At 36.7% G+C, this 27500-nt stretch overlaps 1 protein-coding gene and 1 long non-coding RNA gene across 6 annotated transcripts in view; one reads left to right on the forward strand and one right to left on the reverse strand.

Annotated features, from left to right (window-relative positions):
* The window catches only part of LOC124431328, an 80029-nt gene extending 60340 nt beyond the window's left edge, over positions 1-19689 (forward strand). Inside the window, exon 3 of one of the 2 annotated variants that reach the window (XR_006943968.1) lies at positions 18141-19689. This is a non-coding gene — a long non-coding RNA (uncharacterized LOC124431328). Of the gene's footprint in view, positions 1-15828; positions 15914-18140 lie in introns of those variants that run through there. The other variant, XR_006943969.1, reaches the window with a different exon arrangement.
* LOC124431313 (irregular chiasm C-roughest protein) overlaps positions 1-27500 on the reverse strand; it is a 233292-nt gene that overhangs the window by 45444 nt on the left and 160348 nt on the right. For 3 of the 4 annotated variants that reach the window (XM_046979080.1, XM_046979064.1, XM_046979070.1), the window contains exons 7-9: positions 25633-25755; positions 13746-13892; positions 10152-10424 (exon numbers count right to left, since the gene is read on the reverse strand). In XM_046979080.1, coding sequence (XP_046835036.1) covers positions 10152-10424; positions 13746-13892; positions 25633-25755 — 543 coding nt within the window. The remainder of the gene's footprint in view (positions 1-10151; positions 10425-13745; positions 13893-25632; positions 25756-27500) is intronic. The other variant, XM_046979091.1, reaches the window with a different exon arrangement.

Here is a 27500-nt window from a genome sequence, read left to right on the forward strand (position 1 = left end):
TCGTACGAAAGCGTTGCTTTTCCAATCTAGAGATCTAAGTAACGTACTTGTTCGCAATCTCGTTTTGTGCTCGAAATTGTTCAATATTAAACGTTTCTTGTCTCGTATCCATATAGGATAATGCAAAAACAGAGTGTAACGAGTAGCTTTTTCTACAAACGCGAGATAGAGAGAAAGAGAGAGAGAGAGAGAGAGAGAGAGAGAGAGAGAGAGAGAAAGAGAGAGAGAGAGAGAGAGAGAGCCGCTTAACGTTATTATCGTCGAGAGTAAAACACAATATTAACGAAACGTACAACGTATTCGCGAAAGGCGATCCTTAAGGGCGTTCTTAAGCACTAGTGTTGTAATTAAAATCATTCCTGTTACGATCTAATTTCACTTGCAATTTTATATTATTTAATCACGAGAATCAATAGATAATAGAAAGATGTCACACGATAATCAGATTTTCTGATCGATGATCTACGAAAATAAAAGAATATCGTCGGAGTTTGCAATCTCTTCAGCAATTTGCTTCGCGAAAACGGAATTAATCAGGTATCGATCGAGGCCGATGAGAAGAAAGGTCTTTTTTTTCCCGTGGGTGGAGAGCCCTATGGTTGCCTACACACCCAAGGGAAAAGTGGGAAGGAGTAGGGAAGACTTTTGAGAGAAAGAGAAGAGGGATTCAGAAAAGAAGAGGAGGGATACACGTGACAGAAATGACAAAAAAGGTAATCCTGTCTGACGGAGGCTCAGTCACAGGGGAGAAGGAAGAAGATAGAGAGGAAAGAGGAGGCCACGACTGAGAGCCATTGACTTCGGAGACCCTGTTTTCTTCCTTCATTCCATGCCATTCTGCTTCTTTCACCCTTCTTCATCCCTGCTGTCCGATGATTACATCCAGGCTCACCCTCTGTTCATTGTGGTCATCTCCTTCTCTTTTCTCTCTCTCTCTCTCTCTCTCTCTCTCTCTCTCTCTCTCTCGATGTTTCTTTCTCATTCTTTCTAAACCGTATCTATTTACGAGAGAAGTAAAATGTCCACGCGTAGCAACTTCAGAGAATAATGTAATTCCTTTCTTCGTCGTTTCGCGAGCCGATTAATGAGCTGGATTTATCGAAGATTACATCCGGGAACGAACAAATTATGGCCCTTATTGATTAGCGTCTGAACCCAGACGACTTTCTCTCTCTCTCTCTCTCTCTCTCTCTCTCTCTCTCTCTCTCTCTCTCTCTCTCTCTCTCTCTCTCTAGTTTCTCGCTCTTTTTTTCTATACGATAAGAGTCCACTGGGATAAATTTCTAAAGGTATCTCTTTCATTCGAGGACTTTTCTCTTTTTAAATTCTTTTTTCTCTTATTCTATCGGATATACGTCACAATTAAATATTACTTGATTATTTCCTTTAGTCTTTTTAATTTCCGTTATTACTTTAATTACATACGATGTTCTTATTGAAAATTTTCATCATATTTAAATATAGATTATTTTAAAAAGTATTTTACCAGACATAGAGAAAATGATAATACGTAAAAAAATTATAAGATGATTAAAATATATATATATATATATATATATATATATATATTTATATATATATTATATATATCCAATACATCGAGAGACTATCGTCCGAACAAGGAGAATTAATTTTTATCGATAGTATATCACTCTTACGGAAAATGTATCCTTTAGACGAAAAAAGAGCGTCGTCGAAGAAATGGCTCGTTCATCATCACCAGGATCCTGCTACTTGCGTTATCCGTATGTATGCACGCAGATATGTGCTTGTGTTAGTAATAGCACGAGCATGTAGTGCATCGTCCTACTGCTCCCCGTAAAAGAAAAGCTTTCATCGCCGAACACTCAATCTTATTTTTTTACTTTGAAAAACTTTCAGATCCATTCCTTGTTCTTCTTTGCAATCTTTTTTTTTTTATCGTTGCACGATCGAAATATCGACAAGTCAAGCTTCTCTCTCTCTCTCTCTCTCTCTCTCTCATCCTTTCCAAATGGAAAACCCAAGCTTGATTCTGCACTCAACATCCGGCAAAGGCTGATAACCTTAATGGTCTTTCATAATTGTCTTCGTTGACGGTAGAGCGAGATGGGAGGAACATACCGAGAGTGAGAAAGAGAGAGACAAAGAGAGAGACAGAGAGAGAGAGAGAGAGAGAGAAAGAGAGATAGAGAGACACCGAGAATTAGAAAGAGAGAGTGAGAGACAGACAGAGAGAGAGAGAGAGAGAGAGAGAGAGAGAGAGACAGGAGAGAAAAGGAAACAAGACTAGTAGTCCTGGCTAGCTCGGGTTTTGGCACGACGCATTGGTCAGTTAAGGGAATGCACTTTGCGCTATATGCGCTGGCAAGAGGACAAAGCTACTCTCTTTCTCTTTCCTCTCTCACCCTAACCCTCTCTCTCTCTCTCTCTCTCTCTCTCTCTCTCTCTTTCTTTCCCTGTTTTTCTTTTTTTTTCTACAGCAGCGGCAATTACTCTCCTCTGGTCTAATTTGAAATTCTTTAACTTTGCTTGGATACGTTTAGAAAAAAGTGGTGAGTGGTGTGGTTTCAAAAAGAAAAAAAAAAAAAAAAGACAATAAAAAACACGTATGTGCCAGGGAAATTAAGAGGGACAAAGATGAAAAGAGAGGAAGAAGAAGAAGAAGAAGAAGAAAAGAGAAAGAGAAAAGGAAAAGAGATTATTCTAGAGATATTATTAAAATGAGTAGTAGCCTTATAATTTCTTTTTTAAAGCGCGTTGCAATCCTCTTCTTCTCTTCATCTCTCTCTCTCTCTCTCTCTCTCTCTCTCTCTCTCTCTCTCTTTTCATCTCTCTCTTTCTCTCGTTTTTCCTTTCTATCTTTTCTCATGCACGATTCGGCTTTGTTAACCGCTACTAATAAAACAAATGACAGCGAATATTCTGCGGTATTGTTTCCAATTCAAAGGAACGAATATAATGTTATATTAATGAAGTCCATAGATTTTCTATCCAATATACCAATAGCATTTGCCGTCTGTTTCATATTGAAGTTATATGGAGGATGATTTAGATTTCTCTTTTTTTTTTTTTTTTTTTTTTTCGTTAAATTGTGCCAATATATTTTATGGGTAGAAATAAGAAGAGAAAATATGTTATTTAAACATAACATTACGAATGCTTTATTAAAAAGTTAAATGAAATGGCAAGGAATTTGCTCTTATTATATTAATATGGCACTCTATTCAATGTATGAAAACTGTGAGAAAACGATTGAATATAAAATTTGTTACAAATTTGTCAATTTAAATATATATATATATGTTCGTGAAATGAAAAAAAAAATAATTATTTTCCATTAAGAATTGATGAACCGATAAAGCAACGTTTACAAAAGAAAAGTATTTTTAATAATTAGGTATATGTAATAATTATATATTACAACAAAATCCTAGATTTCATATAACCGTAGTCACTTTTATTTCATTTTTTCATTTTTCTTTTTAATATTTATCGTTCACACGTTGAATATAATACCGTACTAATAATGGAAACAAGTCCGTTATCATTTAATTTAATTTTTGTTATAACTTTAAATAAACCATTTGTAAGCATATATTTATTATATAACATTTTTATCTTATTTTTACTCGCAAAATATATTTGCATAGTACGGCGTAAAAAGTCTGTATCATCCTTATATATATATATATAAAAGAGAAAAACAATAAGAAAAAATGAACTTGAAATTAAATGTAATTAAATCAGATTCATATTTTCTACTAAACTATTTAAAAAAGTAAAACATCGTTGATAATAAAAACGAGATATGGAAAATATACATTTAATTGCTTGAGCTCTTTTCAATCTTAACAATGTTGGAAAAGTCTGTTAGCGATCACGTTAACGCATAGAGTAAAAGCGTAGCAATGTTGTAGATAGCGAAGGCATTACGTTTACACGTGTTCGTTGCTGTCGATCGAAAGCAACGACCTTTTAGGGTCAAAAGGTCTTTCATCTTTGGTTCACCAATTCAATGCCAAGATCATTTCGTTAATTGAACGAAGCTTCATGTTAAAAAGAGAACAGAAAAAAGAACCTTTAAACAAAAAGAAAGAAACGAAAAGAAAAGAAAAGAAGGGAAAGGAAAGAGCGAGAGAGAAAAAAGGAAAAACAAAAAAAAATAGTAATATAGTACAAAGCAACCTAAACGCGATACTGAATTCAAGTCTTATCTTCATCCTAAACGAAAAGAAAAATAAAAAATGGAATAATGTAAACGCGTAAAAGGCAAAAGGGAAAAGGAGTCTCGAGATACGACAATGAAAAAGACAGAGATTGGAGCGGGTAAAAAAGGACGATTCTCGGTTTGTTCGTATCAGAGGGTGAGTATGCGCCGGGAGGTGTGGGTGGTAATGGGTGGAAATGAACTAACTGGACGGAGGATTCGCGATTCGTGAGTTTCCGGGACTTTGCCTCGTTAGACAGCAATTTTTATTGACAACTCGAGGATTTTTATAGTTAGGGATAACAGTGGAGGTCGACGTTTCGCCATTTACATCCTCTCAAACCGTTCGTTTCTTTTTCTCTTTCTTTATTTCTTTCTTTATCTCTGTCTGTATGTCTGTCTATCCATCCGTCTGTCTATCTATCTATCTGTCTCTCTCTGCCTCTGTCTATCTATCTCTCTCTTTCTCTTTCTCTCTTTCTCTCAATTTGTTCTACTCGTTTTCGTCCGAAATGTTTCGCTTCCCATGGGTGTACGACGTATCCAGTGTTACAATTTGTTGTACTTTTTACGATTTCTTCTTCAATCCCACTCTATTCACCTTTCAAATGTTTTCTTTTTTTTTCTTTTTTTTTCCCCCATGTCCCACCAAGTGTCGCATATAGGGCATTGCGGGTACTCTTTTTCCTTCATACGCTTATACCGTTCCTAGTATTTCTCTTGCTCGTCCGTAGAAAAACCGTTCGACAATTCGAGAGAAACGTGCCAATTTTGGAACAGCTGTATTTTCGATTCGAAAACGGTGAACATCGAGCTTCGTAAATGTTATATCGTGAGAAGAGGAACAATGAGGAGGAGTTAATACCAACGGGATCTTTTTAAGTAGTCGCAAAGACTGGAAAAGAGACGTTTCATTTTGTAATCCCTTTTTCGTAGGACGTTATTTAAAAAGCGTTTCTCTTGAAAACGTGCAAATACTCTTTTTTAACGATGGCCCATAAAGACGTAAAGATGGTATCCTACGTGAACGGGAAAGAGAAAGAGAAATATCCAAGGGAATATAGCAATAGTATCTATATATATATATATATATAAAAAAAAAAAGAGGGAAAATTGAATCATGCGAGATAGAAAAGGTAGAACAAAAAAAAATGTCTGGAAAAAGGCATTGAGTAAAGCAGAATAGAGTAGAGTAGAGCAGAGCAGAGCGGAACTGAGCTGAGCGGAGCAACTCGAAAGCGAGAAATCCGGTCGTTTTCGCAGCGGGACGTAGATTAAAAAGTAAAAGAGAGGAATGAGAGAGATAAGCCAATCCCGAGCTCGTGTTGGTGCTCGATTAATTTCACGCCACTATCGTTTACAGCGCCTCGAGTGAAATTTCGACTTATTAAAAAATTCACGGCACGCCTTGAGCTATCATCGGCCGGCTGTGATGAGAGTAAATGTATGAGAGCGAGAAAGAGATAGAGGAATCGTATCCCTCTATCCTCGACGATAGGATCCTTCTTTCTTCTTTTCAGCACTTTGATCACGGAATCATGCCTTTGTTCTTGGTGGATCCCTTATGCGTATCCCTCTTGTAAATCATTCAAACACCTAGCCCCTTCTTTTATAAAGCGTTCGCATGGCCGATAGTCCGGTACCGAGCCGGCAAATTAATTTGCATCTTGACAAAGTGATAAAACACTAGCGGAATTATTCATGCGTTCTGACATAGCGTAAGAGAGAAAGAGAGAGAGAGGAGGGGGGAAGAGAAAAAAAGAAGAAAAAGGATAGGAAGGTTGTACAAGATTGTGCCTTTTACGTTCGACGGAATTACCTCCGACGGGATTTCTTTACGAGCAAGTTAATATAAATGTAATTGTGTTTCGCGAATGTACTTCTTCTTTTTACTTACACTTCGGCGAAGAAAGAAAAGGAAAGAGAGATAACAAAAGAAAGAGAGAGAGAGAGAGAGAGAGAGAGAGAGAGAGAGAGAGAAAGAGAGGATTGGAGCAATATCAGAGAGAGTTTGCAAGAAGTAGCATTCGTAGACGATTACAGTCCTCGATTAAACTTGACTTCAAAAACTGAACGAGCAACGGAAAGAGAAAGAGAGAAAGAATGTTCCTTTTTATCAGAAAAGAAAAAGGTAAGCGAGATAACGTGGAAATAGACGGTATCGAAATACGCCTCGAGCACGTTCGATGTAACTGCCGTTTTATCGGGCATGCCGAAAGAAATCCGGATGGCGAAGATGGCTCGACGAACGTCGACTCGGCAAAAGCCACTTATGAGAAAACTACGTTGTGCGTTGAGGTTTTATTGTGTAACTTTGGAATCCGTCGTTCGCCGTTCCGTAATCCGCTCGCGAAGTCCGGGAAGAAAGAAAAAAGGGAGACGGAAGAATGTGATACGCTTTGGTCCAGCACGTCGTGAAGATTTAACGAAGGCTTAACGAGTCCTGTCCGGACTCGAACGAACGTCCCGTTACGTCCTCTCGGATTCCACTTCCTTTTTTCTTTTTTCTTTTTTTCTCCCTCTCCCTCTCTCTCTCTCTCTCTCTCTCTCTTTCTCTCTCTCTCTTTCTCTCTCTCTTTTTCTCTTCACTTTTTCTTTCTCATCTTCTTTTAATTCATCGCGTTACTCTTCTACGGATAAGAAGATCGATATTACTTTACTTAAAATATTCTTTTTATGCTACTAAAATTCATCGAAAATATTTAACGATTTAGTTTGCAGTATATAAAATAGTTGATGTAATAAAGACCAAGGAACATTAATTAAAAAATTTATATATATAACTTTCTACAGTTAATTTTTATCGTGTAATTATGTTGAAAGGGAAAAAGGAAAACAAATTTTATTCGTCGAATAAAACGAGAAATATTTAAGATAAGGGGAACGTTTTGAAAAGTCTCATTGTTTAACTCGTATTTATGAATTCAATGAGATACAACGAGCTGTGAAAAACGTTTCTTTCTTTTCAATCGAAAGTGAACGATGTTGTTGTTTTACTTTCGAGATTTATATGGCTTTTCTCAGGCAAGACTTTGAAAGTAATTGTTGAGAATTGTTTGTAGGTAATCGTAAAAAACCTTCTATAAAAATGATAAATGCAACGAATACTTTTATTTCTTCTTGTATTGCAAATCAATACACTAATAATAATAATAACATTATTTCCGTAAAAGCTTGATTGTTCGTGATATGGAATAAATATAGGCAGATAATGAATTCTATTGTTAAGCGATTAACAAAACCTTCGTATTTATCTATATATGCATTTAATTAATACGCTATCAAAATAAATAATTTATTTTATTACTATTATAGAAAAAATTTAATTATTATACCATCGTGTTTTTATAACACACACACACACACACACACACACACGTGCGCGCATGCGCACATATGTACAATTAATAAATAAATTATTTTACATTCGTTTGATCAAATTATCGCATACGTACTTTACATATTACCTTTTCAATATTTCAAAAAAATAATGCTAAAATAAAATATACGAAAAGGCTGAAACAATTTTAATAGACGATAAGTTTCAAAGTTTTTCTATCTTTTCTCTCTACATCGTACATGTTGGTTTCTTTGAATATCGATTTTAATGACAGATATTGACCTAAACTCTCGTCCGAATTAAATGAAAGCAACGACGGATAAATCTTCGATTCCATCAACATTTGGCCATATTAAAAAGTAAGAAAAAAGTTAAAAACTTTCGAAACATTTCATATTTCAACTTTGTATCGTCATCCTTCGTACGTAGGTATCCTAATCTTCGAAGCTTAGTTATCAACAAGAAGAAAAACTTGTTCGTCCGGTATGCCAATTTGAAGAATGCTGCAAGTTGGAATAGGTTGAACGAATTATACTCAAACGAGATAGAAAGATATCGAATAAACGTCGTAGCAAAGTACATTAAGTCAAGAGGGTCGATATAGAATCAAGAATATCCAGGATTATCCGAAAAATCTTCTTTTTTGTCAAGTACCCATTTGCATTTCCTTCGAGTCGAAGCTCGCGTCGATGGAAATGGAAAATGGGACGGTATTGATTTTCGCGTAAAGATTTTCCGTGCGAGGACAGGAAAAATAATGCCGTTTGTATAACGAGGATACATAGAAATCCGATTGGATTCTCTCTCTCTCGAATCTTTCGCGACTCGATCTGTACACGATGATGTACGACTTCCTTTTTCGATCTCGTACGTTTATCTACGGTATATTTGTGTGTTAGAAGTATCCTATAAATCGTACAACTCAATAAGTATTTTAAGTTCTATTGGATATTTAAAAAGGAGAAAGTAAAGATAGAGAGATAATATTGGGTATCTATGTTAAAGAGGAAAAAAATTATCGATGATATTAAAATCAAAGAAGGAAGATAAATGAAAAGAGGAAGGACGAGAAAATGATTTGAAAAATAGAATGTAGAAAAAGAGACGAAAAAAGGAAAAAATGGAAGAGAGAAATAAAGAAGGAAAAAAAAAATTAAGCGTAGGGATAAAGTGGTACGAGAAAAGTCAAGGAAAACTATAAAGCTTGTCGTCTTTTTATTTTCTTGATAACTCAAGGCGATATGCACTATCATAGAGATAACTGTGGTAAGACATTGGCGGTGTTAGTGGTTAAATGGAATATTGGAATAATCCGAATGAGAGGACTTACGAAGAAATCATTTTTATGAGGGCCGTCGTGTCTTTTCATTCCGGTTGGAAAGGACGTAGAAAGCTCTTTCGGTCTTCTCCTGAGCTTACGGCCGAGCGAGCCACCTTACACGCACGAGTTGCCTGAGCCGCAATCAATAAGAAGCCGGAATTGCTACGGCGATTGCTTCGAAGGGAAATGTTAGAGGAGAGGGTGAGACCGAGAACGAGGAGGATTCTGCATCCATCATCGACGCGTAAATAGGACAGGAAGGAAAAAGAGGAAAATGAAGAAGAAAAAGAGTAGGAAGAAGAAACGAGTATCCGGCTTCGTTGCTTACGGTAACGATGACACGAAGAAAAGAGAAAGATGGAGAAGATATTCGATATCATGGAAAGACTCTCGAGACCTTCGACGTTCGTAACAAGAAGAATATTTTTCAAAGGCTTCTTCACCGTGTCACATTTTTTTCTCTTCTATTAGTTTTCCAAGAGGAGACAAGGCGTCAGGGAAAATTCAACGTAAGGTAAACTTCACGAGTAGCTTTGTTTATTTCTCTATTGATATATTATAATAGAATTCGAATTGGAATTCGACATAGAAATATCAAAGAGCTTCCCTTTTCTCGATTGAAAGTATAAGAAAAAAAGTATATCGAAGGGATCGAAGTTGTTCGTATATTTCTAAAAGTAGGACCGTGTCCGTGCACACGATCGCACGCATGATACGTGTTCGCAACTGCGGAAGGAAAACAAGTTTATGACGCGGAATGGGAATTGGTGTGCCGTAAAGACAGCGCCACAGCGAACGTATCGAAAACGACTACTTCTACTCTGACTGCTCGTTCCGGCAAGCGTGCGACGAGGGAGATCTTATATTTGGATGAAAAGAGAAGAAGAGAGAAGTAAAGAAAGACAGAAAGGGGAGTGTATTGGAGATAGAGAAACAGGCAAGAGCAAGCATGGCTCCGATTTTATCGCCGTCGCCGTTCTTTCTCGATTCAGCCCTGGCATCGAGAAAACTGCTTTTCTAACCTCAAACTCAAACTGGAAGTCGTTGCGATTGTCGCTCTGAACAAGAGGTGGAGGATGTCGTTCTTGCGCGAATTTTACGTATATAAAGGATAATTTTCGATTTGTAGAAAGAGAGAATTTTCGTAAATTTTCTCTCATAGATTAGGGCTTGTATAAGTTATCTTTTACATCTGTTTGGAATCTCAATAGTTTACACTATCCTCGTAGACATAAGATTTGTAAGTTAGTTTAAAAAAAAGAAAAAGTAGCAAAAAAGGAAAAAGATTTCGTATTACTCACCGGTGACCTTAATATGGTAAGGTAACTGAGCCCTCCACGTGTCCTGCATTTTTCGATCAGGAGCAACGCATCTGTACTCTCCTGCTTCCTGATAGACGACCCGGCTCAAAGCAAGAGGCCCTGGTCCACCTACTGGATCCATTCCAGGTCCGTGACCCCAACATCCGCCGTCACACTCGAGAGTCACCGCCCCGCCAATCTGCACCTCCATTCTCCTTGAATCGGTAGCTTCTCCGTTCAATGCCTCTGCCTCGGTCTCCATATCTGGATCATCTAAATGCCATTGATTTAAATCTCTCGACGAGCAGCGAAGAACGTTCGATGCAGCGGAGTACCCACTTCTTCCCATCGCGTTACATTTGCATTCGGAAATAGAAGAGTCTAACGTATGGAAAACTATACTCGAGGATGGCTCGCCAACATAAAACAAATATACTCTCTTACGTTTCTAGAACATACGTACATACCTACGAACGTGAAATCGAAAAATACTCCGCGCGTGCTCTTTGTCGTTCCAATAATTTCCTAAACTCTCTTTCTCTCACTCGAGAAAATAAGAAAAAGGAATAAAGGGGGGGGAGAGAGAGAGAGAGAGAAAGAGAAAGAGAGAGAGAGAAAAGAATGAGACAAAGAAAGAGAGAGACCATGGAAAAGCTTAGGAAGAAGCTTTCACATCGTCGCCAAGGTCCAAATCCTATTCCACGCTGAAATACACGTCGAGTGCCGACAACGGACCGCCATTCTCATCGATATCAACGCTATCCTTCGACATCAGGAACCAACCGCACGTACGGAGGATAAACTCGGAGCAATGGTTCTCTACCCGTTCCTCCTCGCGTGCCGAGTTCAACGAAATCCTTTCTATACGCGGCCGCGACTCTGGAACGCCTTGCCACGTCTTGCTCATACCTCCCTTTTCCGATTCTACCTACGGAATTATACGACTACGATCGTTTGCTCTTCAGCTAACACTGTGTCCACATCTACGGATCGAAGAGAAGAGAGACGAGAGATAAAGAGGATGATAGAGAAAGAAAGAGAGAGAGAGAGAGAGATAGATACAGAGAGGGAGAAAGAGAGAGAGAGAGAGAGAAAGAGAAAGAGAAAGAGAGAGGAATCAGCGTGGATATTCGTATCTCTACTTGAGAATTAGAGCCGAGTTGGTACGTTGGAATTCGCTCGAGACGATGAAATAAGAAAAACGAGAAAAGACTATTCCTGGGTATGGGAAAGTAAAGAGAAAGAGAGAGAGAGAGAGAGAGAGAGAGAGAGAGAGAGAGAGAGAGAGTGGAAAGAGTCCTTTGAGTTAGCAAGCTGATCCTCTGGCTCATCCTATAGCAAAACAAAGGGATCAAAGTACTGGCTGCGACGATAGGAGGAGGCATTCCAACCTATCCCCTTCCATTCTCCTTCTATGTTCTTCCACCCATCGAAACTCACACCACTCCCTTCACCTTACAACTCGTTTGTCTTGCAGTTTGTTCGGAATTTTACGGCAAACACGCTAGTGACACTTTAAACAAGCAGGAATTAAGTAAAAGGAGGATGATGGGGGTGTTGAAAGGGGGTTGGAAAGATGAGAAACGGAATTTGGTTCGAGCAGGTTTTTTTTCTTTTTTTTATTTTTTTTTTTTTTTTATTTTTATTTCACAAGGGGGAAGAAATAAATTCTAGCATTTCTTAACGTTTATTCGGCGTATTCTCGTTATTCTTGAATTTAAAACCGTCTGTCTGAAATACTCTAAAAATGTTCATGGTAATTTTCTTTTATTTGATTCTCTCGGTAAATGTCTAGAAAGAGAGAGAGAGAGAGAGAGAGAGAGAGAGAGAGAGAGAGAGAGAGAGAAAGAAATTTGTGCAATAAAACATATACCTATATTTACAATGCAAATAAAGAAAAACATTTTAACGTCATTGGAAGAAACGAAATTACGTCGTGATCGTTATTGTGTCATCGTTCTTATCCTTCATTCTTCACTAAATAGTATGCAATTTGAAATTTAATCCGAAAACGCGTATCATAATAACGTAATCTATGGATAAGTAATCCACGAGGAGATCCGTATGGGACTGAGTTATCCATGTAATCGATAATTTCCATCGTAGAGTAGCAGTTAGTTTACAGGCACTCGCGAGCCATCCAAATTGCGTAGAGATTAGGTGCTCGGAAGCCCGTATCCCTGATCGTCGGGCGAGGAAACACAGATGAGAGTGGAACGTTTCGTGTATATAAAGCTAGGCGGAGAGAGGGATAGAGGGATAGATAGAGAGAGAGAGAGGGAGGGTTGGGAAATGCAGAGGTTGGAAGAGCTTTGAGATGCAAGGGTCGCGTTCTAGTTATAACGAGACTGGATGGGGACCAGGTAGGAAATTTGCAAATTTTCACGACGAGGCACGGATAATTTCCGGTTGGCTCGGTGGTTTCCGTCCTTGACAAATGACTGTGGTTTCCGGTTATCGGTCGACACGACGACTAGCTTCGCATTTCGAATCAGCGAGAATCTCTCCTCTTGCTCTCTCCGAGAATTGGAAAAGCTAAAGATGGGATAAAGCATATAATACAGAACATCTACGATGTACGAGATAGAGATTAAAAGATAAAGAGAGAGAGAGAGAGAGAGAGAGAGAGAGAGAGAGAGAGGAAGAAGGAAAGAGATTGTTACTAGAAGACAATACCAACGTTCATCTATCTACTTAAGATCTATGTTCTATTTTCTTTCCGAATTATTGGCCATCGTACAACGACGATCATGGGGCATGTATACAGTACTTGTATCAGTGTATAGAGAATAATCGGTCCATCGCATCTTTCGTTCGATTGCGCAACAACGCTACCATCGACGTACTCTGATTTTTCTTCGAACGGCGTTCGAAGATGCGAGCGATATTTCGAGATAGCGGTATCTCGACATATTTACGAGCTTTCTCATGAAATACGACGTTGTAGAGAACTGACGACGCGAAGATCGAGGAGGTTGAATTTGTTCGCAAGTCGTGTCGCTTTTGGAAGCAAACTCTTCGATAAAATGTCCTCGTCGTCGTTCAAGCGTCTAACTTGAAAATGAAAAATCGCGTGCGATCTACATACATAGGTATCTACTTTGCTCATTTATAAGTATATAATATTACATATATGTACGTATATTCGATTCCGACAAGTTCTAAGCCAAAAGTTATTCCCGCTCCAATTATCACTGTACGTTACAAATTGCTTTCCATACGTTGCTATCTTCTTGAGAGCTTACCGTTCGCTAATCAGCGAAGAGAAGCCGATAATACGTGTTCCGTACGTTCGAGGATTAAAGTATTTCAAGTGGTAGACGCAGTGAACGAGGAGTTAATAGATAATTTCTCTTCCTTCGATATTCGAAGATCACGATGTACATACGTTGCTTATGCAATCGTGATATAACCATGCAAATGACAAGATGATCTTGCAACGTGAATATATATCTACGATTGATCGAGTACTGGGACGAGGCTGAAGTAACCATTTAACGAGATTTTGCCTTCCTCTCATTTTTCCTTTCCCTTATCTCCTCCACATTTAATGATCGATCGATTAATTCTATGATACAGTAACGTTTTACTCACAGCGAACATTCAGAAAATAACCAATACTGGTGAAAATTCCGAGCATGTGCCGAGTGTAACATTTGTACCAGCCGCTCTCGGCACGAGTGATTTTTGTAAAGTTCAACCATCCGTCATCGCTCTGCTCGACGGGAAGTAGTCCATTGTCTGAAACAAAAGGTGAAAAACTGCTAAAATACAAAGACGAATTAATGGGATAGACATAGAAAACAACACGCTCGAAAGATTTACAAGTAAACGCAAAAACTTTTTCGTCCATCTCTGTCTTCTCCTCTCGAAAAAAGACGTTTCTCTTCGTCTTCTAACGCTTCGACTCGACAATATCGATACCTTTTTCTTCCAACTTTTCGTCTCCTAACGACACTCTAACGACGCTTTTTCTATCCATCCCCGGAATGCCGACATTAAATCAGAAAAGGTGTAACTCGTATCAACGTGCGACGATCTTATCATTTACAAAGAAGGACTGCACCGAACAATTCACTCAAATCAATTAAATGAAATTTATCATTGTTTCCGATTAACATTATTATATCATATTTATTGATACTTTGATATTGTATAAAATAATAAAATATATGTACATAAATATATCATAACGCGATTGTACGATCGTATAATATAATATTTATAATCCGATAAAATTAATAAAATGTATTGATATTAATATCATCTGGTATATCATTCAACATTTAGAAACGTTCCACCTGCTTTGCTATTATCATTTAATATGTACCTACTAGATCGAACTCAAATATATTGAATACATACTTATGAATTATTTTCAAAGTCATTTCCGTTCCGGATTAAATACATATGTTTCTCATGTTCGCTTTAATAATCGCCGTGATATTTCGTAATCGAATAATTAGATACATTCAATTTCTGAATAACTTAAATACATAAATAAATTATTAATTCTCCTTACTATCTATTAAATTTGAACTGTAGAAAATTCAAGTCTCTAATTCTATTATCATTAACAATGTTGGAAAAATATAAAAGAGAATTATCGTTGTTGAAAAGTCGTATTATACTCTAGCATGAAACATTTCAAAAGGATTGTAAAAAAAAAAGAATGAGAGAAATAGAAATGAAAGAAAAAATAAAAAAGAACTCAAAAATGAAAAATAAAAGTTTAGACGATACGATGCACGATAATAGGAAGATTTAAATCTTTCGGTATGCATGAACTTTATGAATCCTATGGTACAGTCCCCCATTATATGGTAGTGCCTTCGAATGAACAACGATTCAGGAGGGGATCGAACTTCCTATCCCTTGGGCGGTTTCGCACAGCTGACGCTCCCGTACGTTTCTCGCGAAATGTCCCTCGACCAAACGTATCATCCCTGACAAATCGTTCGACCGAACAGTGATAAATTTTTTTCTTCATTCGAACTGACAGCGTGCTTTATGACACGAATATTACATCCTGATTTTATGTCAGCCCTTTTTGCGTCCTTCGCTAGGATCCTCAAATTCAACGATATCGTTTGAAATGCGAATTGTTCGTTTGCAAATTATATATACTACCTCTCTTCCTTCTCCACTCCCTCTCTTTCCCATCTCTCTATTCCTATGGTTGCTTATTAGAGATGCTCGCTAATTAATATCGTAATTATATTTTTCTCTGTTTTTTGTTTTTTTATTCTTTCCTTTTTTTTTGCGACGACATACTCGTCAAAAATCCTTCTCGTTTATATTATATATGTATACGTCCTTAAAATTGGGTTATAGATACCGCTTTGAAATGATACTCGAGAGAGCCGTTTCTACATCCCTGTGTGAAATAAATGCAAAAAAAATAATGGAATACGTATATGATAAGAGAATAAATCTGAATTTCATAAAAATAACAATATGTACTTTAAGACCGTCATGGACAAATAATGCAATATATGTCCTTTTCTCTTTCTCTTTCTCTTTCTCTTTCTCTTTCTCTCTCTCTCTCTCTCCCCTCCGCCTCTTTCTCCCCCTCTTTCTCTTCTCTCTTTCGTTCTATTAGTCTTTATTTCTTCAATTCCCGTACGTAGGAACGAACAATTTATAAACATTATATTATGACTGGCTATTTCCACAGGACACTCACGATTTTCGGGGTAGGAAGTCGAGCAAACATACAAAAATAGCTCGTTTATGGGAGGCGAAGAAAAAGAGAGAAAGAGAGAGAGAGAGAGAGAGAGAGAGAGAGAGAGAGAGAGAGAGAGAGAGAGAGAAAAGAAAGCAGTAGAAAAACATTTACCACAAAGATTGGACGTCCCAGAGTTTATACAACGCTTCATATTCCCGTCGATCCGTCCGAGAAATTGAAGACCCGAAATTTTCTCGAGATAGCGTCGGCAAAGAACGCTTTGAAAGGAAACGAACGTGCTGCCTCCTCGGGGCATCTCGATTGGGACGTTTAATAAGAGCAACCGTTCCAAAAAGAATCTGCGATGGAAAGTTCTCTGGTCGATGGTTGCCATGAAGAGAAGGGCCGACTGGGGGAAGCAGCAGGACGAATTTATGATGGAAGAAAGAGAGAGAGAGAGAGAGGGGGAGAAAGAGATAGATAGATACATAGATAGATAGATGGAAAGAGAGAGAGAGAGAGAGAGAGAGAGAGAGAAAAGGAGAAGAGACGAAGCCTGGGGCAGGTACGTGCTTCAAAGGATATTAAAGTATTTTAATTGCAACGGATTTAGCGGAACGCTCGAAGGATTTGTTCGAAATCATCCGATTGGTTCTATGAATAGGGATTAAGCTCTGCAACGAGACGGGTTCGGGGCAGTTGGGCGAATTCCAAATGTCAGAGGCGGAAGACAGAAATAATTGAATATTTAATAGATAACTCGGCTATATCTATGCGTATTGGTACTTGCTTCTGCATGTACGTTTACAGTACATACATATATATATATATATATATATATATATATATATATATAATATATATAATATATACATATATATATATGTATGTATATGGATTCTATATAATATGCGCCCTTATACGTTTGTATGTATATGTATATGTAAACCGACGAGGATGAGAGTCGATACGACCGCCATCCGTCATCGCGATAGAACGTCGATTTTTCTGTCGGCCTTGTCTGCTTCCCGTAGACACCGATTAATTATACATTCGAGGAGAACCAACTACGAAAAAGAAGAGATCTTAAATTTGGTTATTCTTTACTAACACCATCACTTTCCTTGTACTCTTCTTACACAATGCATTTCAATATTTCGAGAAGATCAAAACTACGAATTAATATTATACATCAATCTCTTCATTCGTATCAACAATACGTATTATTAGATTTTTATCTATTCAAAGCTAATATTGATTACGTAACTAAAAAAATTAGATAAGTCTAACGTAATTAAAAAATAAGATAAAATAAATATAATTATACGTTACTTGAGTTAAGACGGAATAATCTTCAATTTTGAACGACCTTCGCTCTATTACGACTAATGTAAATACAAACAAAATAGAAAGAATATAATCCTGAAGAAATAGAAATATAAGCAAAGAGAAAAAAAAAATAAAAAAAAAATAAAAAAGAAACTAACTTGTTTACACCTATTGAAGTATATTTAGGTCGTAAAATCAAATGTGCAAAGATGAAAAACGGATCAAGAAAGATATTTGATTCGTTGATTACGAAAGGGGATAAAATGATTTTCTAACTTTCGTAATAATTTTCGAGATTCATTAAAACGTTATTAAGTAATAATTTTCGTTTTCGTAAAGATCACCTTCCCGTCATTTTCGAATAGCTCGTCGACGGAAGCGTGCCGATAGCAGCTCGTCCATCATGTTTCTTATCATTCTCCCTCACGATTGATCCAGGCACGAAATGATGGTCCCAGCTGCTCTCAGCATTTTGTGTTGATTCTCCTTAACGAGATTAGAAAGAAAGAGTGAAAGAGAGAGAATATCGAAGGAAAACACGTTCTGCATCATCCATGGTCTATTCTTTTCGTCATCTACGTATTTTTATTCAGATAGAAAAAAAGATTTTCCATTGTAAAAAGAGAAGCATTTTGTCGTTTGTCCTCTGCGTACTCCTATGCACATATATTTCTTTTTCTCTCTTTCTTTTTTTCTCTTTTTTTTCTTTTTTTTCTTCTTCTTTTTTTTTCTTTTTTTTTTTTTTTTAATTACCAATTCTAAAGAATATTGAAGTGCTAGTTGTTTCCAGGAAAGAGTAATAGATAATGAATTTGTTAGAAAAAATACAGGACATGAAAAAAATTGAAATGGAATAATTCGTTCCATTCCGATTTTATATCAAAATGCATTCTGATTCTCTGAAATATCCATTAAATCACAAAGTAAACTATGTTCTAACGTAGATTTGATGCAAATACGTTAAATTTGGGTTTGCTTTTATCTTGTTAAAGCGCACGGCAAGTAAATCGAAGTTTAACGAGGTTAGAAAACGGAAGAAGAGGACTTTTGAGAGGGGGTGGGGGAAGCGTCATCATCCAGCTACAAGGCAAATAAAACGACGACTTATGTAGAACTAAGAAGTTTAATTATAATCAGTAACCAACAATCATTTCCTTTGTCATTCATTTGTTCAAATCTGAATGATTTAATAATATTTTAATGAATTTTAAACACGATACTTTCGAAAGCTTTTTAATGAGCACAATTCAAATATTTGCCGAAATATAATATTTAAGCAAATGTACATATGTAAACATGAAACGATCTAAAAACAAAATAAGTTAATATGCGAAATATAATTTAAAAACAAATGCATTGTTAATCAATCAAAAGAACTGACACTATTGGCAAGACAAATTCATTTAAATGAATTATATAAACGAACGTACATGAAAATATTCTAAAAGTTTGTCATTATTTAAAAGTAAACGTTAAAAGCATACACGATCTCGGATATCATTTAATAACATTTATGTGAACTATACAGAATATTTGTGAAAAATGAATGGTCTATTACGTTAACAATTTAACATATTTAAACTACAATATAAACATTATTGAACTTTTATAATATTTCCATTAACGTAGACACGGACATGAAAATTCCCAAAAATTACAAATTGCAATTTTCTATAATATAGAAGATGAATTGAACTCGATATTTCCAAGTGGAACACAATCGTCGATGTTGTAAAACGGTAGAGAAAAAAAAAAAGAAAAGAGAGAGAGAGAGAGAGAAAGAGAAAGAAAAAACTCTGATAAAAGGTAGAAATCTGCGAAAGATGCAGAAACTGAAATTGCAAATTTCAACTCGGTAGAAAGTTTACTTCGCGGCCGGTTAACGAATGTAATGGATTCGTTTCTCTTAAACGCTGCAGTCTAATCAAGAAAGTGGTCTCTCAAGTGAACTCCGAATTCTCTCTTTCCTTCCTTTTTTCCTTTCATTCTTTTCTTCCTTAATGTCTTGGCCTGCCTCTCTCGTATCTCGATGTACTGATTGACGTCGGAAAAAAGAGAATTATTATGCTGCGGCGAACTTTTACCACTTCGCACGACGGCAAATAAAAGTCAACCTTTTATTTCCCTCCCCCCTCCATCCTTCTCTCTCTCTCTCTCTCTCTCTCTCTCTCTCTATTTCTTTTTCTTTCTATCTCTCGCGATACGATCGTGGTTACGTCTTATCGCGATTCTCAACCGGAAATACAACAGTTCGAGTGCTGCGATAAAAATACTACCATGGCGTTAAGTTAAAGGAGAAAGTAATAAAAAAGTGAAGAGTCCACGGAAAAAAGTAAGAAACTGGTCGTAAGATAAGGAATAAAATCAATTTTTATAACCAACCCAAATCTAACGCAGAATCCGAGCTAACACTGTTGATACTCCAAAATTTTAGAAAGAACTGAAAACTATCATTCGATTAGGTACGTTTTTGTACGATGTAAGTTTTAACTCATAAACATTACCGTAGAGAGTAAACATTTTGAAAATATGTAACAATGATTTTTCTCTTGCTCTCTCTCTCTCTCTCTCTCTCTCTCTCTCTCTCTCTCTCTCTCTCATTAGACAAAGATAATAATAACGCGTCTTCGATAAGAACTAAAATATGATATCTACGAACGATGCAAATATACTTTTTCTCTCTTTCTCTCTCTCTCTCTCTCTCTCTCTCTCTTTCTCTCTTTCTCTCTTTCTTTTAGTTAGTTTCGAACTTCGCGACTCGATTACTTTTCAACTTTGTTTCAAACTTTCAACACGATTGAAATTCTAACGGATAGTTTAATTATTCCAAAAACAAATCCAAAAAGGTTTATTGGAAGAAATCAAAGTTTAAGGATTCGTATTATTTTCATTCTTATTTGAAAATCGATTCTACGAATCCTGAACGAGGTAGTGATAGTCTTGTAGAAAAAAAAAAGAAAAAGAAAAAGAAAAATAAAAAACAGAGAGAAACAGAAAGAAAAATACGTATATTTTTCCTATAGGTATATCGATTAAAACCAATAAAACAATGTGATCAAAAGTTTTATTCAACAATAACAAAGAAAATGTAAACGCGACAATTTAATGAAAAATAGAGAAAAATAATATGCAAGATATATTGGATTTTATTATATTTTACCTTCTTTATCATCTATTTTATCAAAAAAATTGAAAGTATCTATTTTTAGGTAATACAAAATATGAATGGGATATATTCAATGAAATATATTATTTTAATAAAAAAGACAACAGCGCTATATATAAAAAAAAAAGACATCTGATAAGACGATTAAACGATAATGACGTGTAATGTATTAAAAGATTTTCAAATGTTACATGATGATCGAGAACGAACGTGTAGCTTCATTGGCATTGTTCTATAAAAATAAATCTTTCTTACGATGGCGATCTAAGCGAAACGATGTCAGGCGGAGATCCGGTTGAAAAGTACATCCATTAAAATAAACGTTAATCCTCGAAGCAGACTATACCGTAAAGGTAATGCCTTGTGTTACCCATTATATAACGGTGCAAGTTGCTGTAGATTTTCTTGCGCTTATACGGATCCGCAACGATGTGGTAAACTTGCCGTTTGGCGTATGTCGGTTAATGTCGTGCTACCAAAGTAAAATAGAGGTCAAGAGAATCAAGGAAATTCACTAGGTGACCGGTGTATTTTATTGAATCGTACAATATCGTATAGTACCTTTCTCTTAATTTATCATAGTTATATTTTCGTTGGAAATCTACTTTACGAAGACTGTATTCTCTTGAATTAGACCGATAAATTAGATCAATAAGATCGATATTCTCGAGTTTTACCCGTTCGTTTTATTGGATTGTAATAAAAGAAAAAAAAAAAAGAAAAAAGAAAAAAAATCACGAATCTTATTGCTGAACATTACGAGTCCAAACTTATATTTGACCGTCTGTCAAAAATAAAGTAGAAATTTAAGAAACTATTTTCCGAGATTTTGATATATTTGATATAACGACCGACGGAACAAAGATAAACGCGATCAAATACCTTCGCTTTTATTATACGATCCATCGAGCAACCTCGAACGATATCGTCAGAATTTATTTATCAAGCTTCCTCTCTCTCTCTCTCTCTTTATCTCTATCTCTATCTCTATCCCTCTATCTCTCTCTTTCTCTTTCGTTTTCGTTCTCCTACCTTTTAATCCCATCCGGCTTTATATCGCTCGTTATTATACGCACGAAATTCAAACGATGGCGGACGCGTCGCTGATAATGGAATAAACTCTGTGAGCGCGAAAGAATTCGCGCTGAATTCAATCCAATCATTCGCTGAAGCGAAAACAGAAATCTAGTTATCGTTACGTAACCAGTCGTCTCCACGTGCCGATTATTTTCAATCATTCGCGAACGAACCCTGCCAACGAGAGTAGTGCGATATTGCGTTCATCAATGCTGATAATTAATTATTCAAAAATATACCTAAACAATCTCAGCGGGCCCGTTGCAGTGCCTAAAATTCTCTCGTAAGCTTCATAAGCGAATAAAAACATCGATACATATTGATTTATAAATTTTGTTCGTTCGTGTGATAGCCTACGAATTTTCGATTGTATTAATCAATGTTTCTCTGATGAAGGGAAGAGAGAAAGAGAGAGAGAGAGAGAGAGAGAGAGAGAGAGAGAGACAGAGAGAAAGAGAGAGAGAGAGAGAGTGAGATCGAGAAGAGACAATGTCTCCATTTCGACGCAGAATTTCAGCATGTTGATAGAAATGTGACGCAACTAATCGAGAACGGAATAACGTTGGTAGCACGTGTCACTCTGCTCCATCGTCTGAGCGAAGGGTTCGTGCTGCTGGTTAGAGGAGACGAAACCAGAGAATAGCTATTGTTTCGATTCGACAATGTCCCGCTACTCGAGCTCCAGTCTCTAGTACACGTTGCGGTCCATAATAATATGATTATAGGGCGATGTACCTGACGACCCTCCAACTAAAACATCAAAGAGAGACAAAGACAGACAAACAGAGAGAAAGGGAAGAGAGAGAGGGAGAGAGAAAGAGAGAGAGAGAGAGAGACAGACAGGGAGAAAGAGAGAAAGCTTCTATTTCCAAGAGTCGAACATTTGCGGAGCGTGGATGAAATTTTAGAGGAACGTTTCCTAGATTTCACAGATACCAGTCCAATGTTAACGCTCACAAAATTACAACATGAAGTGACGCGTTTCGCGAACTCTACGTGAGGTAGTTCATACTTTCTCGGATAATTTTCGTTTGCGAGCTGTCGCGAAATATTTAACATCCTATATACATGGAAATTAATGTTTGCTTAAAAGATACGAAGAAAGGTGCGAGAACGTTGAATTTTTTGCTCCTCCTTCGAAATCGTAATTCTTTGTCGGTCGTAGAGAACTTTCGTACGGACGCGTGACATTTTCACAAAGAGCATTAAAGAAAAAAAAAAAGAAAAAAGAAGGTGACTTCAAATGGATTCCGTCGTCATCTTGTAACCTTGTCCTTCTGTAAAGAAAATAACGAATGGAACTAGAACGTGATTTGATGAAAATTGGCCCTAAAAGTATCCATATTAATAATACATGTATTATATACAGGTACGTATATACATATATCCATACATATATACGTATAAGTGAAATTTAAATTTTCAATAAATATAAATAATATTCTCTTATTCGATATATACTTATAGAATTATTAATTGTTATTTAACTATATCGTAGAATTATCAATTACCTTCGAACATCAATTGTTACTTAATAATTACATCGTAGCTAATAAGATTCTCTCATCTCAATTTCATTTAATAACTTCATTAAGATCAAAAATTTCCATTTTTTAAAAAACATTAAAATTAGAATAATTAGAATATGAAACACACTCTCCTTATATCCTATATGTATGTACCAAGTGAGATCTATTTGGATTTGTATATATTCGTTAAAAATATACTAACGACACTAACGATGGGGTTTATACAAATAGACAATTAAAAAAAAAAAGAAAAAAAAAAGAAAAGGAAAGAAAAAAGCAATCGGTGAAGTTACGAAAGGTGTTTTAATTATATTGATTTTTCGGTTCTCCTGGTGCAACACATCAACGGTTAGACCTGATTAAATTACGGTCACGTTGCTGTAACACGTGCCTACGTCTCCCGGCTTCACTTGCAGTTTGCCGAGGAGGAGAGAGGAGGTAGGGGGTGTATGGAAATGTGTCGTTGCACGAAATAATGCACGTGCGCAAGTGAATCAACTCCTTCGTTGTTGACGAAGAACGTACGTACACGGTTGTCGAAACCTACGAGTTTGCTTGGAATACTTACATTTACCAACATCTTGAGTCGACGAGTTAGAAATCGTAGTTTTCACTTTATGCGATGATTAGTGGATTCTCAACTAATTACGAATCTGCCAAAGTTCGTAAATGTCGTTCGTAAATATCCATGATACGAACTGCACTCTTTTATCTCTCTCTTTAAATCTATTTTTCAAGCAAATTCAATGTATCTTTGATTTATTAATAAAAATCTTTATACCGTAAAAAAGATTGTAACATCACTTCATCGATCTGTCTTCAAAGCTTTTTCAACGCCTACACGTTTCGAGAGAAAAGTTATAAAATATTTAATATATAAACGCCGTTACCAGCAAACGCCTCTGGCCAACAAACTAATATGAATTTCAATTTATGAAAACAAACTTTCGAAATATCGAGAGAGTAAGAGAGTGAGAGAGAGAGAGAGAGAGAGAGAGAGAGAGAGAGAGAGAAAGAGAGAGAGAGCAAGAGAGAGAGAGAGAGAGAGAGAGATTATTTGTCCGTCATTAAACTTATAACACTTTTACATACATAAAAGTTAACTAGAAATCATTCTCTCTATCTTGATAATATTTTAAATACGAGATACCTTATTTGGGCTTATTTAAAGAATTCTCCTAATAAACGCTTGAGAGTTTCGGTATTCCAAATAACCGAATTACATTACGATCAATTTCAATGGTATATGTACAATGGACCTGAGGGAATAGTTCATATATGTTTACCATTATAGATAGGTATAAAAATAATCACGATAGGTTTTCAAATCAAATGAACATCGATATCAAGCGATCGTCGTTATGATGGCTTATCATGTAAATAAAAAAAAAAAAATCTTAACGTCATGACGACAAATTTATAGGAAAAAAAACATATTACAAGCTTATGACACGATATATGTACGAAGTCGAACGAAAAGTTTCTACGAAGGAACAATCGTTTTGCAATCAATAAAAAGTTAATTCTATTTTTATAAATTTTCTATAGAAACATGTACTGTAATATGAAATATCAGTCAAAAAGAAAATCTTGACAATTAGATTATGATTATTTTCAGTGTTTTAAACTATTTAACACGATCGAGCATTGTTTCGATGCAATGCTTGTATGTATTGTACGTATATATATCATAGATCGATCATAATCGTATCAGGAAAAATATTTGTTACGTAAAATTTTGCAAATCGTGATGGATTAATTATTTACGTAACGACGATAATTAAGTATATTGCTTTAGGTTTAATTACAGTTGACGTCGTAGTTCGTGAATTTGAATGTCTCTTAACGAACAGATATTTAATAAGAAAAGGATGATTGAGAAAAAAGACATTAACTTTTGCAAGCCTCGTGAAAAATGTGATCGCTTATCGTCTAATTAAGGAAATTGAGACTCGCGATAATTCGCGATAGTTCGATGAACCCATCGAAAAGGTATAAATTGAGAAGGGAATATACCCGTTAGACGGAGTAATTAATTAGAAGTGCAATCCGTTTGTAAGTCTGAATCGTCCGTTAGTACGAACTGTCTGACTTGTCTGTTAGTCAGAACTGTCTGAACTGTCTGTTAATCTGAGATATCTGTTAATTGTTAACCTTGGTCATAAATAAACTTTATTCGTTATTGTTAATTGTGTTTTCTGTAGTTTTATCACCTAACCTCGTATAGATGAGACAATTTAATTTGGACGAGATTGCAATACCAATTCGCGGACTCACGTATATAGTTTTAACGAACGTTGTAACTTGCTTGTTCGTGTTTGCATGGAGAAAGAGGTGAAATTAAAATATTCTCTTTCACACGTTACACATACTCACATACTATATCGAAAAAATTTGACTGTTCGAACTTCGTTGCCTCGATCCTTTCTAAACGAACGATAGCCAAAACCCCGACGCTCTAATCCAATGCAACGAAAGCTGTTAACGTTTTGATCTACCTCACCAAGGCAATTTTTCGTTTCTCTAATATCTAACGAAGAGAGTTGAAAAGCCACGAAACGCGAGTCAAAGTATAGAGTAAAAGAGAGAGAGAGAGAGAGAAAGAGAGAGAGAGAGAGAGAGATAGAGAGAGAAAGAGAGAGATAGAGAAACGCGGAACGTTTCGATAAATTCAGGATAAAAATCGAATTCTTTTCGTTTTACATCACTTACCCCGCTGCCATATCGGAGTGCTCACAGGATTGCTGTCCACCTCGCATTTTAGGCTGACAGACATTCCCTCGACGATGGGAATTCCAAATCCAGGTAAACGCGTTATCGCGAACGATGGAGTATCTGAAACAGGTATTAAGCAATTAGTGTCAGTGCCAAGCGTTCGATGCACGCTAGTGTATCGATCCTATCGGATCGTCGAAAAGAGACAGAAGCGTTATTTGAATAGTGGGACCGGCCTTCGGCGTATAACGGGACGCAATACTCTTCAGGACTTGATTGACGGTAGAGGGCCGAGATTGAACTGACACGTTATTACGTTCCTCCGGCGCTCCAAAATTCTCCGTTTCTACGAAATTGCGTTGCTTTCGCGCTAATCCTACAACTTCGATATTAAACAAACGTTCGTGCTATACTAACGATAATTTTAATGATCAATCCTTCGTTATCTTTGTTATACCTTAACATTGCTAACAAGCTGGCGTATTAATTTTTCATTAATAGATAATTAATATTCGATTTGAACAACGATCAAGCCTCGAATAAAGTATCAGGTTTATTATCTGATAATAAATCTAATTAATTAGCAACTTGTTCATAAATCTAAGATATGGACTTATTTATAGCGAAAGGAAAGCTCGTAAATCGATTCAACGTTATTTACAAATTTATCCTTTTCCCCCATGTTTTTATCGCGCTTAAGTCTTGCTCAAATATTACTCGATACAGATCCCTACTTATCGTACGATCGTAAAATCCAAACGATCATAAAGTTTCTAGCCGATACTTCATACAGTGAAGAAGCATATCCCTTCTTCCCCCCACCCCACCCCCACGCGCTATTTCACCGATGCATCGTCACCAATTTATTCGGCGACGTGTAACAACGACGGCGAGGACGATGATGACAAGAACAACATCGTCGGTTGTCGTTTGTCAAGATCGTCTTTTCTTAGAAGAAGAAAAAGAATAAGAAAAAGAAATAGAAAGAAGAGAAAAAGGAAGAATGAATGAAGGAGAAGAGGAGAACCAAGTCGGAATATTAACCAGGCGAGAATTATAGTATAACGCGTCTAGAAACGTTTCAACGGCGCCAGCTAGTGACGTGTTGGACTTGCTACTCACCCTTCGACGCCATTCGCGCGATGAACATCCTCGTGATAACGTAAATGTGTCCTGTCGGTCGCGAACGAGCAAGCGAGCGAATGCTAGCAAAAGTGTATGTATGTGTATTTGTGTGAAAAAGAGAGACCCCCCTTTTGCCAAGCCCAACCGTAAAAATCTTCGCTGTCCTGCTCGTTAATTACTTGACCTCGGATCGGGTCGCTTTCTGCTGGCTCGTTTGTTCGCCAACGATTTTAATTCTCCCACCTACTCTCTTCGTCCTCCCTCTTTTTCCATCACCAATCCCTATCATCTTCGTGGTGGTAAGCGAAAAGCTTCTACTATTCGCTTGGCTCACGATATGCATGAATTCTTTCACACAAGCCGACGATGCTCGTTAATGGCGTGGAAGGAAAACCCTACTGCTGCTATTCGTGCGTATGTCTTTGTCTGTGTCAACGTGTGTATATATGTATGTGTATGTGTGTGCATCTATGGGCGCGCGCGCGCGTGTGTGTATGCCTATCCATGTGTATGTGTGTGCAGGAATGCGGCCGCGCGCGATCCGCAGGATTAAATCCATTGCAAGTGGATCGATATAGAACGTGAACTGGTGTACGGCATGTGACTGACCGGAAAATGCATGAAAAATAAAAATCGTAACGATTTCATCGAGAGTCATAAAGGTGAGAGAGCGTTGTTATTGACGCGTTATCTTTGCAAACATGAAAACGAATTTTCTTTTGAGACGAGATCACGAACGT

Source organism: Vespa crabro, chromosome 1, assembly GCF_910589235.1.
Source record: "Vespa crabro chromosome 1, iyVesCrab1.2, whole genome shotgun sequence".
In the NCBI taxonomy this organism is placed as follows: Eukaryota; Metazoa; Arthropoda; class Insecta; order Hymenoptera; family Vespidae; genus Vespa; species Vespa crabro.